At 49.7% G+C, this 17985-nt stretch overlaps 2 protein-coding genes across 8 annotated transcripts in view; both read left to right on the plus strand.

Moving 5' to 3' along the window:
• The window catches only part of VSX1 (visual system homeobox 1), a 35745-nt gene extending 29185 nt beyond the window's left edge, over positions 1 to 6560 (plus strand). For 2 of the 4 annotated variants that reach the window (XM_055265643.2, XM_055265645.2), the window contains one exon: positions 5425 to 6560. In XM_055265643.2, the coding sequence (XP_055121618.2) occupies positions 5425 to 5522 (98 nt within the window). In that variant the 3' untranslated portion in view covers positions 5523 to 6560. Of the gene's footprint in view, positions 1 to 886; positions 1970 to 5424 lie in introns of those variants that run through there. The other 2 variants (XM_063633878.1, XM_055265641.2) reach the window with 2 other exon arrangements.
• A 9203-nt stretch (positions 6561 to 15763) lies between these two features.
• The window catches only part of ACSS1 (acyl-CoA synthetase short chain family member 1), a 55049-nt gene continuing 52827 nt past the window's right edge, over positions 15764 to 17985 (plus strand). For 2 of the 4 annotated variants that reach the window (XM_063633454.1, XM_055265660.2), the window contains exon 1: positions 15773 to 16877. In XM_063633454.1, the coding sequence (XP_063489524.1) occupies positions 16547 to 16877 (331 nt within the window). In that variant the 5' untranslated portion in view covers positions 15773 to 16546. Of the gene's footprint in view, positions 16878 to 17985 lie in introns of all 4 variants that reach the window. The other 2 variants (XM_055265662.2, XM_055265659.2) reach the window with 2 other exon arrangements.

Consider the following 17985-nt stretch of genomic DNA (forward strand, 5'->3'; position numbering starts at 1 on the left):
ATGTATTTGGGATTTAAGGGTGAAATGACATCATTGCGTTATGTGAAATATGTTTCCCAAGTGTTGAATGCTGTTAGAATTTTTAGAAACCATACAATTTAGGGCACTTGGTAATAGGAAACAGGGCAGTGCTGAGCAGCGACCCCAGGAGACAGTGAGCCCCTCTATCTGAGTCAGGAGGGCTGGCCCCGGGCTTGGTTCTGCCATGAACAACCTGCCGAGTGGCTTTTCTGCCCCTTAGATTTTTGGTGCTCAAACAGTCTCCGCTGCTGAGGCCCAGCACTCTCAGGATGCTCCACCCTTTTTGCCCTGTTTGCTGTCACCAGAAACCAACAGGCAGGGATCACAGATTGTGGGAATGAGTCACAGATGAGTACCTCCGGGCACGGGGGGATTAGTTAGGAGGATCATGGAGGCATTTTAGGTTTAGTTGGAGGAAGTTCTTTGCTCAGCGAACAGTTTTTGAACAGCTACCAAGCAGCCCTATCCTGGGCACTGGAGGTTCCAATCACAGATATGTCTTGACTTTGCTCTCAAGAACTGAAACACTAGAGGGAGCACTGTGGGCAGTGACCCAAGCCGGCTCATCTGAAATTGCACAAGGTGGGGGAGGGCGCTTACTGGCATCCGCGAAACCGCAGCCTTGGGGAAAGTGGGCCCAATGCCAATCACTGTGTCATCCAAAACACCTTTGCTGGATGTGACCCGGGGTCAGACACCTGCTTTAAACCCCTAAGGTGGGAGTTACCTACCTGCCTCTCCTGTAGGCCCCAGAGATAGGCACTGACAAGGACAATTCTAGTGGGATTTAGAAAACAGTAAGAAGGAAATTTACTTCATTGCTGAATTTAAATTTTTATTTTTTTCCTTTTTTTTTTTTTGCAAGGGATGCATAAAAAATCCATGGGGATGATAAGGAAGCCAGGAAGCGAAGATAAGTTGGCAGGACTCTGGGGCTCTGACCACTTCAAAGAAGGTTCTAGCCAGAGTGAGTCAGGACCACAGAGAGGCTTGGATAAAGTGAGCCCTGAGAATGGCTTGGAAGATATGGCTATCGACCTCTCCAGCTCTGCCCGGCAGGAGACCAAGAAAGTGCACCCTGGGGCTGGTGCTCAAGGAGGCTCCAACTCCACGGCACTGGAGGGGCCCCAGCCAGGGAAGGTGGGAGCCATATGAGACCCACAGGTCCCACTGTCAAAGGCTGAAAATGTGCATATTCCTCACTGGCATTTTCCAAAAGACAAAAATGGTCCAAGACATATACTCTCAGTTTGATTTTCTTCTGACAATGTCAAGATAAAATGCAATGCCACTTGCTTTAACAGGACAGATGAGTGACCTAGGGAAAATTCCATTTCATTCTAGAATGGAAATGGTTCCTTAATGGCACTTTAACCAGTTAACTTGGTGCAAAACTTTTGATTCTCTTTTGTAGCTTGAGCAGGGAGGATCCGAAGTTCAAAAATGATTTCACTGCTGGGCATCATTTGAGATGTGTGGTTCAATGTACTGTATAGATGAATAGATTAGGTCTGATGTCCTCATTCTCAATTAGGAAATATAAAATTGTTTAATCTCCAGAAGAATCTGATATCATTATAGTGAAGACTCCATACAGACACATGAATGAATTATATTGTCTTTACCTTGAACTTGGCCTTGGATATTTCAATTTTCTTGTTAGGGAGTAATGTTGTGTTTTCCTGAGTGTCACTTGATAGGCTATGCATATTGGAACTCAAAGAAAGCCATACTCTGGTCGTTTCTGCATTTCCTTTAAAAATAGCATGGGATCATATTTAAACAATTGTTGGATAGCTGGAAACAGTGCTTTTAGGTCAGACCAGGCTTTTGGTCTTTCAAAATTTGTGATTCAAAGACTTTAGTGACTTGGATTTTGTAAATCTTTCCGTTCCTGCATTTCCTTTGCCATTTATTTATTCTTTAAAAATAAACATTTTGTGGTGTGTTTGCTTTTCAAGGCACTCCCTCTATTACACACATGTACATCTCCACTATCTCTGATCCCAGCCATGCTCTCCCTTCACCCCTTCTCAATCTGGGGACATGTGACACATTTTATTCTTCAGGCTGCAGCTCTTACCATGTGTTGCTTTGTCAACTCCTCTGGGGCAGCAGCTGTGTCTGATTCACTCTTTGGAGTTCAGAGGCCAGAGAGATACCTTATAGTTGATGGGAAAATGTGGTGCTTCATGAAGAAGGAAGGGCAGTACAAGGAAAGTGTGGAACTGCTCATTGTGAGGGCTTTGTCTGGGAAATGGCACAGTGATCTGTCGGGCTAGGCTTGGTGCTCCCATCTCTGCAGGTGAGAAAACAGAAGCTCTCTCTCTTTGGCCTATTTTTCTCATCCTAGTTCCATACTCTTGGGAAAATTAAACATCACCAATTCCTTTCTGTGGCAACAGAAAATGATAAGCCTTATGTTCTTGTATTAATTCTGACTAATAGAAATCATAACTGAGGCCTGAGACTGCACCCATAATGAGCAGTTGGCATGAACTCTAGTTCTTCTGTCTTTCCTGTTTGGAGACAGCAGCCCTGGCTCCAGGCTCTGTAGCCACACAGATTCTGCCTCCCAGAGAGTTCTCAACACATTTCCTCATGTTTACTCCTCGGTTGTTGCTTCCATCCCTCTTCCTTAGCTTATCCAGGATTGAGTTTGGGAGAGGGAACCAGTAAGCTGTGCAACTTATATACATCACACTTAGACAATATGGGCAGCCACTAAAATTGTTAACAGTAAGGCTTATTTATTAATGTGGAATGATGCTGACAAAATTTTGCTGAGTAAAAAAAATCCCTAAAAAAAGAAAAAAGATAGAAATAAACAAATATGTAAAGCAGAATGAAAATGAAATGAATAACCTTAACAACTGGTTCTGCATACAAAATATACAAGTAGTGGACAAATCTCTATGTAATATTACAAAGGAAAAGGAGAAAATAGGAAGTCGCACTAGAGAAAGGGGCTAGAAGCACTAAAGTAAAAATGGAAGGATCTTTTCTTAACATAAGGAACTCTCTTCAATATGGCAGGTTAATATTTTATAATATATACATACATACACGTGTTTATATATACATATATAAGAGCAGAGTCTATGAGGCGGCTTTTTCACCTCTAGCCATGTGACCTTGGATGAGTTACACTACCTTTCTAATCTCTCTGTTTTTCAACTGTAAAATGGGGATAACAGCAGAACACTCATTTTCTGAAGATTAAATGAGATGACATGAGCAATGTACTTGGATCAGTTTCTGGTGTAACTGAGGAAGGAGCAAATTAAATATTAACTATTATTACTGTAATTATTGGCATTTCTATTAATATCAAAAATCAAACGAGGAAGTTTGTTATCATTATCATTATTTGACAATATGGGACCAACCAAATAAATCATGGAATAATAGCTTGTTGGAATGGTCTGCAACGACAACTCAAGAAGAACTCTACGAACACAGCAAAACGTCGCCCTAAGAGCAGGGCGCAGTGTGTCATCGGGCTGCTCTCTCCCTGGCTGTGCAAGGACCAGGAGCTCAACTGGCCACGCCCCACAGAGGACCACTGCTGTCCTGTGTGACTAGAGTCTGGAGATGAGGACTTTGAGCCGCTCAGGAACATCATCAGGAATCCAGGACTCAAGCTTGTCCCTGCAAGGTCACTGGAGGCTCCTGAAGTCCAGACATCGCAGTGGAGACTACCTATGGCCACACTTCATCAAGGAGTAAACGGCCACCTGCAAGCAGACCCTCTCTCACTCCTCATTGGTCAGCACTGCATGTCACGCTCAGGCCTAAGCCAATCATCACCAGCCAGGTGGGCAGAATTCCTTGTTTGGTTTAGTCCAATCAAAATTCACCTCTGGGGCTGGGTTGTGGCCAGCGCCCGCTCTTTTTGCCCATTAACTAATGTAATTTGGCCCCTTTCAACAAAGAAGAAAGAAAGGGGTATGACTGGTAACCAGCCAACCAATAGGTCATCCCTATGCAGGAGGTAAAGTAGTGTGTGTGTGATATTAAGAGAGAAAACAAGAAACGTGCATAAAGATGAAAAAATAGATGAAAATTCTTTAAAATATTCATAACGTTTTTCAGATCATGGACAAATGGATACTTTGACTTTTTAAATATGTTCTAAGTTTTGTAAAATTAGTATGTAAAAATAAAATAATTTTTAATATTAATATTATTAAAATATTAACACCGCTTTCTCAATATAGGGTTAAATTCACATGAGACAAAAACGCTTTTAAAAATATCATATGAAAATTTTTCAGGATAAAGAGTTCACATCTTGCCAGTGACTCCTGCGTGGTTCTCACAGTGCCATTCTGAGAATGGAGAGGCCAGCAGGATTTTACACGTGGTCCTCTCAACCCTCATTCAAATCCCCCAGCACATCAGATTGGAATCTGGCTACAGACTGACAGCAGGACTGAATTGTTTCCAGTTTTCAAAGTTGTTTGCCAGCTGAAATGTGGCTGTTAAAATCCAAAAGGAGATTTCAAAAAATTACAATTTTAGTAAGGCGAATTTGGAAACATTCTTAATAGGAACTAGTGTAACACTCCTGGCCCTGTAGCAGCAGGAGGCAGCACCTCAGGACTTGAGGACATTCATGAATTAAGGTGATATTTTGAGAAATGATAGAAGGACAAGATATAACAAATAATGCTTTTTTCTTAGGTTTAATCATATAAAAACAATATATGAAAACACAATTTTTTTCTGTGGTCAATGAATCATGTTCAAGTTCATTATCTCTTTGCATTCTCAGAGGGTGAGACACTGGTCTGCAGAGAAATGAAGTGAACCTGCTAAGCCGATTGTCAAATGGATGAGAAATTCAGAGCCAAGGATCGGGAAAACACCCTTAAAGAACGAGGTGATGGCTGAGTCTGTCCCAGGTCAGTGCTTTGATTAAGGCTGTGATCATCACAGCAGGATAGTATTGGCTCCGGGGGACAAATGGACCCATGCAGCAGGAAAAGGATCAGGCAGCACACATACGTGTGGACACAAAGAGGGTGTGGCTGACACCGGAGGAGGGCTGGCTTTTTGGTAAGTTACTGGGACAACTGTCCATGTGGGAAAACATACAACTGGACCTGTACTTCACACCTTACAGGAAAACACTTCCAGGTGGATTAAAGACATGGTGTATGTGTGGGATGTGTGAAAAGCAAAACTATAAAGCTTTCAGATGCTTTGGCTTAGAAGGTCTTTCAATTATCCCCAAACTGTAGCTTAAAACAATCATTTTAAGCTCACAATTGTGTGCATCTGTTTCAGCTAGGTTCACCAAACCACAGTCTCTCGCTCTCTCTCAGTCCCACCTTCCCCTCTCTCTTTCTATCTACATATCCACAAGAGTTGTTGTGAAATACTCTCCCTGTTTTCCAGTGCAAACTTCTGCTCCTGGAGGCTCCCGTTCACTGGACTTTGCAGGAGACACACAGGCTCCCCAAACCCCGCTGTGGTGCCTGATGACATTCAGCTGAACCCTGTAATGCTGCTAAAGTCTGTCCCTCTGGAGAAGTGCTCAGGTAGCATTGTTCTGCCTCAGGAAGCATGCCGATTTTCCTGTGTCATCCTCAATGATCACTGCTACCAGCTTGCACCCCGATGTGCAAGGAATTCAACAACCTGGGAGTTGAAAGCATTGGTCTCCCAAGTTCAGTGTGTTCTTTCCCATATCTGTTACCAGCTGATGAGAATAAACCTGCAGTCATGACAGCTAGGTCCAAGTGGTGCAGAAAGCTGCTCTTACAGAAACGCCCCTCCTTATTAAGAGGCTTTGTCTATCACTCGGAACTGCTTGTACGCAAGATTATCTGTTGAAAGGGAACTGTCCATACCAGGGCATTGTTCTGACTTTTCTGGACTTCCTCAACCCAAAATGCCTTGAAGAAAAAAAAAAAAGACACCGAGTGTTAGGGCAGGGTCTCACTCTGTCTCCAGGCTGGAGTGCAGTGGCACGATCATAGCTCACCACAACCTCTAACTCCTGGGCTGAAGTGATCCTCCCACCTCAGTCTCCTGTGTTGCTAGGATTACAGCGTGAGCCACTGCCCCAGCTACTCCAACTTAAGAGTTTCCCCAAGACTGGCTGCCCTTCTCCTCTCTTTCCATCATGAATGACACATGGGCATCCCCTTCGGCCAGCATGGCTGACCTGTGCCTGCCCAGGTGCTCAGCTTGGCACCCATGTGAGTTTGCAGCCTGAAATTTTAAGTGGAGAAGTTTCTGTGCTTTTCTGCCTTGGTTCCTCTTACTGACCCTGTAAGTCACCAGCCGTAGTCGTCTCCTCTTTAACCCCTGATCTCAACCTGGGCTTTGAAATGTGTTTGTTCACATAATTGTCCGTTACCCACCCTTCCTGTCATTGCAGTATCTGTTGTCTCATACTGACATTTTAGGACTTTTCCACTTTCTTCTGTTGAAGATCACCTACTAAAAAGAAGTACTTCCTCCTTTTCATTCTTTCTTTATAAGAATTAATTAAATTTTAATTGACAAATAAAAATTGTATATATTTATGGTGTAAGACATAATGTTTTGGAATGTGTATACATTGTGGAATGGCTAAATCCAGCTAATTAACATAGCATTACCTCACATACAGTTTTTTTTGTGGTGTGAGCACTGAAAATCTACCCCCTTAGTGATTTCGAGTACATAGTACATTGTTATTAACTGTAGTCACAGGACTTAAACTCATTCCTCCTGCAGAACTGAAATTTTTGGTCCTTCGGCCGACCAGGCTGCCTCTTTTCTATTTCCCTCTTTAACACAGTCAATTTTGTGCAGTAACTAAACTGGGAAGTGGGGGAGATTCTGCGATCTCCTTTACTGTCCCATGTAGGGAGCCCTTGGAGGGCTAGGGATTCCATAACAATGACCAAGGTGAAGCCCAATATTGCACAGGAGTGTGTGTGTGCAGGGGGCCGGTGGGGGCATTCCTTTTCCCAAGAAATGCAATGAATCTTACAAGAAATTCCTGCGTGGGACACTTCTCTGCCCCAGATCACATCTCCTCAAATATCTCTTACCCGGCCATTGCCACAGCAACTGGTCTTGCTTCCTGCTGTTAAATTCAGTTTAGTCTAAAGCTGCCTCCTTACATATTTAAGTCTGGCCAAAAGGTTTCTTGTACATAGTAAACCATAACCTAACTGGATGCGTAAATAGGCTATAACATACTCTCGTACCAATCACTGAGTTTTGGCCAATCACAGGGGGCCAACTGTTCAAACCGAGTTCAAATAAGACAACATCAAGCTGTAACCAGTCCAACTGTTTCTGTACCTCACTTCCGTTTTCTGTGTGTCACTTTCCTTTTTCTGTTCATGAGTCTTCTTTGGCCATGCGGCAGCACTGGTGACTCTCTGAACCTATTCTGGTTCAGGGCTGCCCAATTCACAAATCATCCTTTACTCAATTAAACTCTGTTGCATTTAGTTTGCCTAAGATTTTTCTTTTAACACTGCCCTGGGGCTTCTCTGACTTTGAGATGTGGATGCCTTAGGTACTGCTGCCTGGTACTTCCACCTGTGGATGCTGGAGGGCTTCCTAGAAGTCCATAGCACACACAAGGCAGCCCATGACCAGTCGGGGGAGTTCTTGTGATAAATTCTCCTCTTCTGCCTCTGTGATGGAGACCTCTGAAGTCATTCTACGCAGCAACGTGAAGATCCTGGTGCCACCTAGCCCTGGTTGCCCTTGGTGTGACAGACTGGAGAAGGAACACTTGCTGGGCATTCTGTCCATCCCCTCTCCCACTCCTCAGTCCTGCATCCTCTCCCAAGTCAATGCACCTACCCACAAGCCCACAAGACTGGGGGCAGGAGCAGGAGAGGATGCCAGGGACAACAACCCCAGCCATGACTGAATGCATCACAGAATCTGGAAGAACTATTGTGACCTAAAATTCCATCTGCACACACAAACTAGTTTTACAGAGTTTGGTTTTGTAAACAAAGTTTGAATCCAGTGAAATAGCCACTTTTGTGAATCTAAATGATATACAGTCACTGTCCCAATTAAAAAAATGATTTTGGGATTTCTTATACATGGCCTGAAAATACTATGAGGGTCAATTTTTCAGTTTCCCCTTGTATTTCCATCAATTTTTGTTCATATTTTTGGAGTTGTATTATTAGGTGTCTGCAGGTTAAGAACTTCTAGATCTCCTGGTGAACATTTATCATACAAAGTTTCCCCTTTTAACTTTCTTGCATTTTGTCTTACTGTGCATTTTGTCTGATATTTAATTCATATTTATTTGGTAAATGTTTTCTATACTTTTACTATCAACATTTCTAAATATGTTTTAGGTTTAGGTTTGTCTATTGAGGAGTATATAGTTGAGATTTTGAAAATCCATTCCAAAAATCTTTGTCTTTAACTAGAGAATTTACTCCATTTACAGAGTATGTATCTTTGCGAGGGCGAACAGATTTCTCATATCCTCATCCAGAATTCCCCGAGTTCAGGACCATCACACTGCCTTGGCCATAGTCAATCTGTGTTGATTAATTTACTAAGGAGACAAAGGCTATTTCGAGAGGGCTCATTATCAGGGAAATGCTCCTGGGCTTCCTTTGATGGCGATATGATCTTAAGGAATGCGTGAGTTCTTCTGGTTGGCTTGTCCTGTGGCAGACTGGACAGATTGCTTAGATAGGCTGGAAAGCAGCATCAGTTACAGCGCCAGGGGGCAGTGTTGGCCAGCTTTACAATTTCTCAACATTCAGCCCGGTAAGAATTTTGACTAATGCTATTAGTTCCTCATCAATAGATACACATCCTCTTGGGTCCCCGCTGGTGTTTTCAGGGCTGGGGTCATGTTTCATCTCTCTTTGGGACCCACAGAAACTGGTCCCTGAGAAAGCCATGTCCAGCCCTAGCGATCAGCGCCTTTGCAGACAAATTCCTCCCCTGCCTGTGGTCTCTGCTCAAAGCTGTGACTGCATCATAAACCTTAGCACTTGAGTTTGAGCTGAGAGGCTGGGAAGCCCAAGAAGTTCCTGAGGCGGTAGGCAGAGATGCGATGGCAGTTTTAGTGACCTTTGCCTTCTCAGGACAGAGCAAAGGGGCCGGCAGCTCAGATCTAGCCAAAGGCTGTTCCCTGGTTTCCCTCTCCCCCTTGTAGCCTCTTATCATGGAAGGATCAAAAAACCAGGTGATTGCTGCAAAACAAGCAACCGAGCAATATCTGCGTGACTGCTCAAGCAGTGCATCTGGCGCCAAGACCACTCAGGGGACAGGGTGGGCCACCAGCAGGCATCAGGACCCCTGGCCCTGCATGTGTGTGGGGACTGGTTCAGGCTTCTGCTGGACGATGAAACTACAAGACAAAGTCACGAGGGCAGGTGGCACTTGGTCTTTCGGGCACAGTGGAAACCCTGCTGCTGCCGGTGCCTCTGCCTGGGTGTGGGAGTCTGTTTCTCTGAGCACAGCGTTGAACTTGGGACTAACCCTTTTGTCCTCTGGACTATAAGCCTCCTCCTCTAAGGTTCACACTCTAGTTGTCATTCAAATTCAAACTAAAGCAAACACCGAGTTCTAGCTGAGGATCCATTTCCTAGCTTCACCTCTCAATTTTTAGTTTTATGCAAGTCAAAATCTAAACCTTCCCAGCCAGAGCTGGCTGCCATTCTTAGAAGCTACCGGACTGGAAATCTACCAAAATGTCAATGCCTTCTTACATGTAAGTCCAGGATAAAGTTAATTCTAGTTGAACTAACATGAAAAGAAAACCACAAAGGGTGTTCCTGTCTATATCCCTCAGACATGGGCTTGGGTGGCTATGTCTCTGCTCCAGCCCTGAAGTAGTGTGAGAAACAGCGGTTGTCCCTGGCCCAGAGTGACAGCTCCCCTTTGATGGGGGTGGGGCGGTTGTGAGACAAAGAAGACATTGAACCGAAGGAAGGAGGGCAGGAGTTCTCCAGAGCCAGAGTCCGGTGGTCCTTAGGGAGATCTGTGGAGGGCCCCACACTGGCAGAGGCTGTGATTTTAGGAAAGGAGAAGAAACTCTGGCTATTAAGTCTGGCGTGTCCTTAATGGGACTCATACACCTCTTGGAATTTTAGAGCTCAAGGATTCAGAATTTGGATCTCATTGGTTCATTTTGCAGATGAGAAAACTGAGACCTAGAGATGTCAGTGGCCTTGCCACATGGCAGGTTGGAGGCAGAACAGAGGGCAGAAGCCAGGAGGGGTTCTAGGCCTCTCTCTTGGCTCCCTGTCTAGTGCGATCTGTACAGTCAGGAGCTCCATGAAGGAGGAAGCCATTTTTGATCCACACAGTAGGCAGGATGGTGGCCACAGCTCAAAGTTCTCAGAGCTTTGCCCTTAGAGTGACCCCAAGATATCCTTGTGATCTCAGAGACTTACAGCTCTCAAGTAGCACTAAAAGTGACGCCTGGCCTTGAGCGAGAGCAGGCAGTGCGGCTACCACAGTGGGGGACCCCCAGGAGAGGCAGCTTGGGAATGGGGAAGGGCATTGGCATGTGGGGGAGATTGCTGTGCCCCCCTTGGCCCTGCAAGCCTGACAGTTAGGGACTGTTCTCCCAGGTGTAATGATTCTCGTGGTGTCTTTCTTGACCACTGAGGGCTGCAAGGGGTCTTGTGGGGAAGTCCGTTCTATGGGTGGTGGATGGATGATGTCCCCAGCCTTGCATGCTCATGGATGGCTGGGGTGAGTGATTAAGAGTTACGAGGATTTGGTGCTGCTGGAATTGAGTTACCATGTCGCTCGTGCTGACCGGGAGCTGCCCCACCACAGAGCCCGACTGTTCTGCCTCCTGCACCGCCCTCAGAGCGTCAGAGAGCATAGCTGCCTGGCTGGGCATCCTGCAGCCCCAGGAAGGATGCTGGGCAGTTGCTGGATTGCACTCCCACTTCCCAGGTCTTCTTGTGCTTGTGGCCACCCTCTCATCCTGTGCTTCGCTGTGTGTTGTTGGGTTGACCCCGCAGGGTCAGGGGCGCACTGCACATCTGCAGGGCTTGGTGTACAGTGCCACAGTGCATGAGGCTATGGTGTGTTGCAGCCATATGGGATCCTCAAGCCCCCTGCTGAAGCAGGTGTATGCGCAGACTCCACATGCCTCATCCTCACCCGGAGTTCGTGGGGACATCGAGAAATAGGAGCCAGAAGGGAAGCGAGCCCTGTCACCTTGTGAAGCTGCCACCAGGGCAGCCCTGGAGATATAGCTGAGAAAGCTCCTTATTTTTTCTTACGCAATTTTTTTTCTAATCTCTTTATCTATAGGTAAGCTTGCTTAAAAGAACTTTGGGTGGCCTGGGAACTTCAGGACGCTTCGCCAATTACCAGACGAAGATAAGTCCTGCCCAAAACCAGAGCAAACCAGAACCAGTGGCCCCTGTCACCTTTAGATCATTAGCATATCATTATAATGCCAAAGTCCCCACTCATAGAAGAGAATCGTTGCCACTTTCTGCACACGTGTCGTATGAAGAGCATGTTCATGATCTGCACCTGCGTGTCTGAAGTTCCTCCCCACATAAGCTTACATAGCCCCTGCCCCACATCTAACCCTGTTACATTCCCCAGCTTCCCACCGCTCTGGAAGAAGCTGTCTTTAGAGCAAGCGCTCTCTCCTTCTCCTTGCATAAAACTGTCTGGCCGGGAATAAAACCTGCTTGCCCTCTTCCCCGATCTGGTGATCTTTCTTTGTAGCTGATGCAAAGTACAGAAGGAACTCAGTGAACTGGTGATGAAGCCAATTCCAGACTCCCAGCATCTGGGTCCCGTACTTGCTCTGAGCTCTGCCAAGCTCTTCTAAATTCTGTGTTTTGGTTTTACTGTGCATTTCAGCTATTCGAACAGTGTCTGTCTCTCCCCAATTTGAATTGTGACCTGCTTGCTTGCAGGGACCATAACTGGACCATCCTTGTCCAACTGACAGCCCTCAGCTCTTGGAGGTGCACATGGGAGAAGCTCACAGGTTTCTTCTGAGTGTCATTGGAAAGAGGTGTGTGTGTGGGGTCACAGAGACAAATGAAGAGAACAGGAAGAGGGAGAGAGGGAGGAAAGAAGAGGAAGGGAGGGCTTTACCAGCTCTTTGGAGATTACTGAGTGCACAGGGAGTGGCTGGGGATCCGTTATCAGCCAAGACTGTTTCTTGAGCATCCGAGCACTGCGACTCTGGAGTAATGGGCATGGCGGGAGCTATGAAGGCAAATGGCGAAGGCCATGTTGGTGGGCTCTGTCCCTAAAGCTGTTAAATTAAGATGCTCTGGATGCTATGGCTCTGCTACCTACTAGCTGGTGGCCTCGGGTGAGCTTCTGTCCTCCTGCTTATTTTCACACATGTACAGCGAGGGCAAGAGCATTCACTGCTGCAGGTTGTAGGGTCAGTAGTCACAGCTGTGTCGGCATTTCTGGCCTAAACATCAGTCCCGAGACAGAAGCGAATCCCGGATTCCCAAGAACCCTGCCTCCCAAGCCCTTCGTGTGTCTGCAGCCCCTGCCTGACAGCATCCAGCGTTCCAAGGTGAGCTCTCCTGAAGTCGAGGCCAGTGGCTTCTTAGGGAGAAGATGTGACCAGCGCTGCCCAGGTAGCCTGCTGCCCCCTTCAAACCTCTGAGGGCCCCCCGGGATGTAGGGCCAAGAGCCGGTGCTCCTTGTGCTTGTTCAACCTTGTGCTTGTTCTGCGAGAGTTGATGACTGGCTGCCAGGAGGGAGGCAGTGGGGACGACCTTGGCCTGGGCTGTGACACTCAGAAGGAAGGTCTCAAGGCCACCTCTAGGTAACTCGGGCAGCAAGAAGTGCAGTTCTGTACCACCTGGTTGGTTCTGACATGTTTGATTCTGAAATGATCACTTCTTCTTATCCAACCAGAAGGAACAAGGTAGTATTTATTTTAGAACAGGGTTAGTTCTGTGTACTTTTTTCATTGCAGTTGTAGAAGACCTTAGAAATGAAGGTAGTGGGAAGAATGAGCCATCGCCATGCACTCTCCATGGGGTGGCTGTCGGTGCCAGGCCCAGTCACAAGCAGCATAGCTGGTCTCTTTTCTCACAGAGCTCCCTCCTGCTAGAAGGACTGGGAAGATAAACACAGAGCTAATAAGTAACAGCCATGGAGAAAAATCAAGTCAGGGGTTGGGACTAGGGAATGAGGGCGGAAGTGTAACTTTACGTAGGTGACAGGGAATGAAGGGCTCTTGGATGCAGGGATGTTTGAAGACACCTGAAGGAGGTGGGGGGCAGTCTCTATGGACAACTGGGTGGAGCATTCCAGGCAGAAGGGACATCGTGTGGCAGTCCTGAGGTAGGAGCCTGCCGGGTGATGGGAAGGACAGGAGGATGCTGATGTGCTGGAGCCCCAATGAGTGAGGGAGAGCAGAGGAAGAGGGGACACTGGATCAGGGAGGGCAGCGCTTCTCTAACTTGAATGTGCATGCAGCTCCCCTGGGGCTTAAGATACAGATTCTGAGGCAGCAGGTCTGAGATGGAGCCTGGCATTCTGCATTTCTACAAAGTGTCTAAGTGATGCTGCTGGCCCATGGACCACACGTTGAGTAGTGAGGCTATGGCCTGTGGGCCAGGGAATGATGTGGTCTTTGTTTTGAGGAGACTGGGGCGGCTTTGGATTGTTCGAAGCTCCAGATCAAGTTCCTCTGACTTTTGTTTTAAAGGAATTGCACTGGCTGCTGGTTAGGCTGTTAGGGGCAAGGGTGAAGGCAATTTGAAGCCTACTGAACAATCCTAAGAGAGATAGGTGTGGTTGGGATGGTAGTAGGAGGGAATGGTGATGGGGGAAGAGGTTAGTGCTGCAGGTGTTCTGAAGGTGAGCCACAGGATTTGCTGACAGGCTGCATGCGGAGTGCGAGGGGGAGGAATCTAGGATGACAAGGGTATGAGCCCAAACAACAGGAAAATGCCATTTCCATTCACTGACATGGAAGATCCGTGCTGTGGGGAAGAATCCCAGGACGTGGTATGTTTCAGATGTGAATGAGACATTTGAATACAGGACTGAGACGTAGAGGAAAGGTCCAGGCGGGAGGTGTCAATATGAAAGTGAGAGGCTAGAGAGCTGGCTGCTGTTTCCTAGGGGGCAGGGGAGAAAGGGGGATTTGAGGGCTGAGCTCCTGGGCACTTCAACACTTGGAAGGCAGAGAGAGGAAAGGCACCCAGTACAGGGCACTGAGAGGCAATGGCCAGTGAGTGAAAGAACCATGCATTTTTCAGCCTCAGTTGTTGTATCAGTTACCACCGCTGAGTTACAAACCATCCCAAAATTTAGTGGCTTAAAACAACAATTCATTCCTTCTACAATTCTGTAAGTGGACTGGGAGGTTCCTTTGCGTCCCAGGTGTTATCTGGGGTGACTCATGAGGCTGCCTTGGCTGGGGCAGGAGCCTCCACATTGGCCTCATTCTTGTCTGGGAGTTGGTCCTGGCTGTAGATGGGGCAGCTTCATCCTCTGCCTGGGTGCCTTCCTCTGGAAGGCCAGCCCCACTTCCTCACAGCTCGCAGCTGGGTTCCATGGGAGGACAAGCTGGGGCTGCGGGGTCTCTCAGGGCCTCCACATGGAACTGTCAGAGCATCCCTCCCACCAGGCTGTACTGGCCAAAGCAATACAGCCAGCCAGGGTCCTCCTCTGGACAGAGCAGTACGCCATCACGTGCAGGCGCGGGAAGGAAGAGTTGGTGGCCGTCTTTGGGACCTCCTGCCACAGTTAGGAGCTTTCTCACTTTACAATTTTACTACTCACTGACCTCTGCCTCTCAGTGCCCTGTACTGGGTGTCTTTAATATTCTATTCAAATGGGAACTTAGGCCAACAAGCTCCCCACTGGGGGCACTGGGTGTTAGTCTTGCTCTTCCCTTAGCCAGTCGCATGCTCTTTATTAAGTCCTTTTATTTGTTTGGGCTCAGTTTCCTCATTTTTTTCCACCTGGAGTTTGACAGTTGGTGGGGATGGACAGTACTAGATAAGTTTTAAATTAAGTAGACTAGTCGGGTGCCGTGGCACACGCTTGTAGTTCCAGATACTCAGGAGGCTGAGTTAGGAGGATCGTTTGAGCTCAGGAGTTCCAGGCTGTAGTGAGCTGTGATAGGAACCACTGCACTCCAGCCTGGGCTACAGGCCCTATCTCTAAAAAAGTATCATAAATAAATAAACAAAGGAGAAAATGCAGGTCAAACGCTAGCACTGTGCAGGGCATGTGTTATGCTAGTAGATGCCACTGATTCTCCAGCCCTAGGTACGCTCCTGTCTTCTCTGGCAGACAGCAGCATTCCCCAGCAGGGGCTGGTGGCTGGCCCCGCGGAGGCTCCTCCAATGGCAGGCTCCTCCCCTCTGCAAGCCCTACAGCTCAAAGGAAAGAAACTTTCCCATCACAAAGAACTCAAGAAACCAGTTTTCCAAAACCTCTCTTCCCTGTGTTTACCCCTTTGTTATGAATTTACTTCTCGGGAGTCAAAATATTTAAGAATTCGGTGGAGACCAGTTTCATACGTTTCCTTCTGTCCTTCCTGGCTCCACAGCTGCAAAAACATCATCCCCACTACTGAGCTTACTATGGGGCCACGCAAGGGTAGACGCTTGACAGACATTGTCTAATGTATTCCTTACTGCAGCTCCCCATCTCCGCCGTCCCCGCCCCCTAGGGAGATATTACTTCCGTCTTCCCCAAAAGGAAAACGAGGCACCGAGAAGTTAAGGAACTTGCTCAAGGTCACAGTTTGAACTCAGGCTACAGATGCTGCAGCAACTGGAGAAAGTCCTCATGGTCCCATATCACCCACCACCGACCCCCAGCAGGACGTGACCCCCGGCAGGACAGAGGCCGGCAGCTGGGGGGCTGGAGCATGGGACCCCAGACCACGGACTCAGGCTTGCGCAGCCTCCTGGCTTCTAGGCTCCCCGCCAGCCCCTTTCGCGTGCCGCTGAGACGCCAGGGGAAGGGTTCACTCTCAGGGGCGCACGAAGGCATGAAAACCTGGCTTCAGCCTCTGAGATGCGGAACTGACCGACCTATTGTCTTGGGACCCACCAGTGCGCTTGGGTGCACCACCCCCTTAACGTTGGTGCCGGCTCCCTCCCGGCTCCTCCCCATCCCAGAGGGTCCCCTCGCCCCAGGCCCTGAGCCTGCGTCCTGGGCCGCATGTGCCTCTGGCAGCTCGAAGAAGCTGTCGGGGCTTGCAGGAGAGCGCGCAAACTGAAACCAAAACAGGCCGACGCGAGGAACGTCCGGGTGGGACTGCAGACCCGCCGGAGCACAGCGCCTGGGCCAGGGCCTGGGACCCTGCTCCGCCCTGCGCTCCCCTGCACCCCTTCCCCACGCTGCTCCCCTCTTCCTAAGCGCCCCCCCCCTCCTGGGCAGCAGAAGAAGGGGTGGGACCCGGGCGGGCTCCGGGAAGGGGCCCTGGAGGAATGGATGGTGGCCGAAGGGCGGAGCAGGGGCGGGGCCCGCGGAGACTCCAAGGGGCGCCCCGGGCGTGAGGCACCCACTCTGGGAACACAGAGAGCTCAGGTAGTCTGGCTAGATGGCCGCGCGCACCCTGAGCCGAGGCGTCGGGAGGCTGCTGGGCAGCCTGCGAGGGCTCTCAGGGCAGCCCGCGCGGCCGCCGTGCGGGGTGAGCGCGCCACGCAGGGCGGCCTCGGGACCCACGGGCAGCGCCCCCGCAGTTGCAGCAGCAGCACAGCCCGGCTCGTACCCCGCGCTGAGTGCACAGGCAGCCCGGGAGCCGGCCGCCTTCTGGGGGTCTCTGGCGCGGGACACTCTCGTGTGGGACACCCCCTATCACACCGTCTGGGACTGCGACTTCAGCACTGGCAAGATCGGCTGGTTCCTGGGAGGCCAGTTAAATGTCTCTGGTGAGTGGGCTTCGGGAGACCCAGGACGCCCCCAACTCTTGGGTCCCGAGGGGAGTCGGAGCCTCCCGCCAGCGGCAGCCGTCTCCGGGCAGCGCGGATCGCAGCCCTGCAGGGGCCCCTCCTCCGGTATTCCCTCCGCCTCGCCCGCTCTGAGCAGTGGCTCCACGTCACCCCGTCCCTCATCCCATCGGGCCCCAGATCCACGTGCCCAGCTCGGGCCGGCGCCCGCGGGGACCCGGGGGCCGCTTGGGACGCCCCGCTGCTGGCCTTGCTCGGCGCGGCTCCGCGCTCTGCGGACTCCAGAGTTGCGTTACCGGGTGCATAGCGCCGCGGAGCAAGAGCCGGCGGGGAGCCGCGGGCTGCACCCGAGCGCCGCGGAGTCGGGACTTTCCCGTTCCCATACCGGGGTGGAGGGAAAAACAAAGCGGTGGCGGTTGTCACTGCGGGCTGCGATGCCCGGGGATCAGCCTGGGGACAAGCCCTGCTCATGTAAACAGAGCTGTGGCGGGCGACCTGGGGAGGAGGAAACCCAGCGTGGCAGCTGGAACCAGCTATTTCTTCGCTGCGGGCCTGGGGCCTGTGGGCGGGAAGGAAGTAACCGCGGCCTCCCCGTTCTCGTTCTCGGCCTCAGAGAACTGCACTCCAGCGACCTGGGGCCTGTTTTGAACCCGCGGGATCTGAGGTCCCGGGAAACAGGCCCCAGCAGCCGCCGGTGGTCAGTTGTTTGGAACTTGCTGAGCAGAGGCCCCTGCTGCTCTGCTAAGATTTGGGGCTGGGGGTCGTACACCGCACCCTCGCCCCCACCTAAGGCGCTGACTGGGCAGCGAGGGGGAGGCCCTGAACTGCAGGCAGGGCTGGCCACGCTGAGTGGGTGCCAAGTGTGAGGTGGGCCCCGGATGCAGGGTGGGCCTGGGTGTGGGGCCTGCGGGAAGGGGCTGGCAGACACGGTGTTGATCAGAGGGATGCAGGCCAGAAGGGTGGCCATAACCAGCTTGCTGGATTTGGGAGTGTTTAAGAAAGGACCTGCGGGTCTTTATGGCAGGGTCACCAGGGCCCCATTTTCTCCAACTCCTCCCTCAGTTGTCCCTGTTGTTCTGCCTCCCCAGCC

The sequence above is a fragment of the Symphalangus syndactylus genome, chromosome 24 (assembly GCF_028878055.3).
Source record: "Symphalangus syndactylus isolate Jambi chromosome 24, NHGRI_mSymSyn1-v2.1_pri, whole genome shotgun sequence".
NCBI lineage: Eukaryota > Metazoa > Chordata > Mammalia > Primates > Hylobatidae > Symphalangus > Symphalangus syndactylus.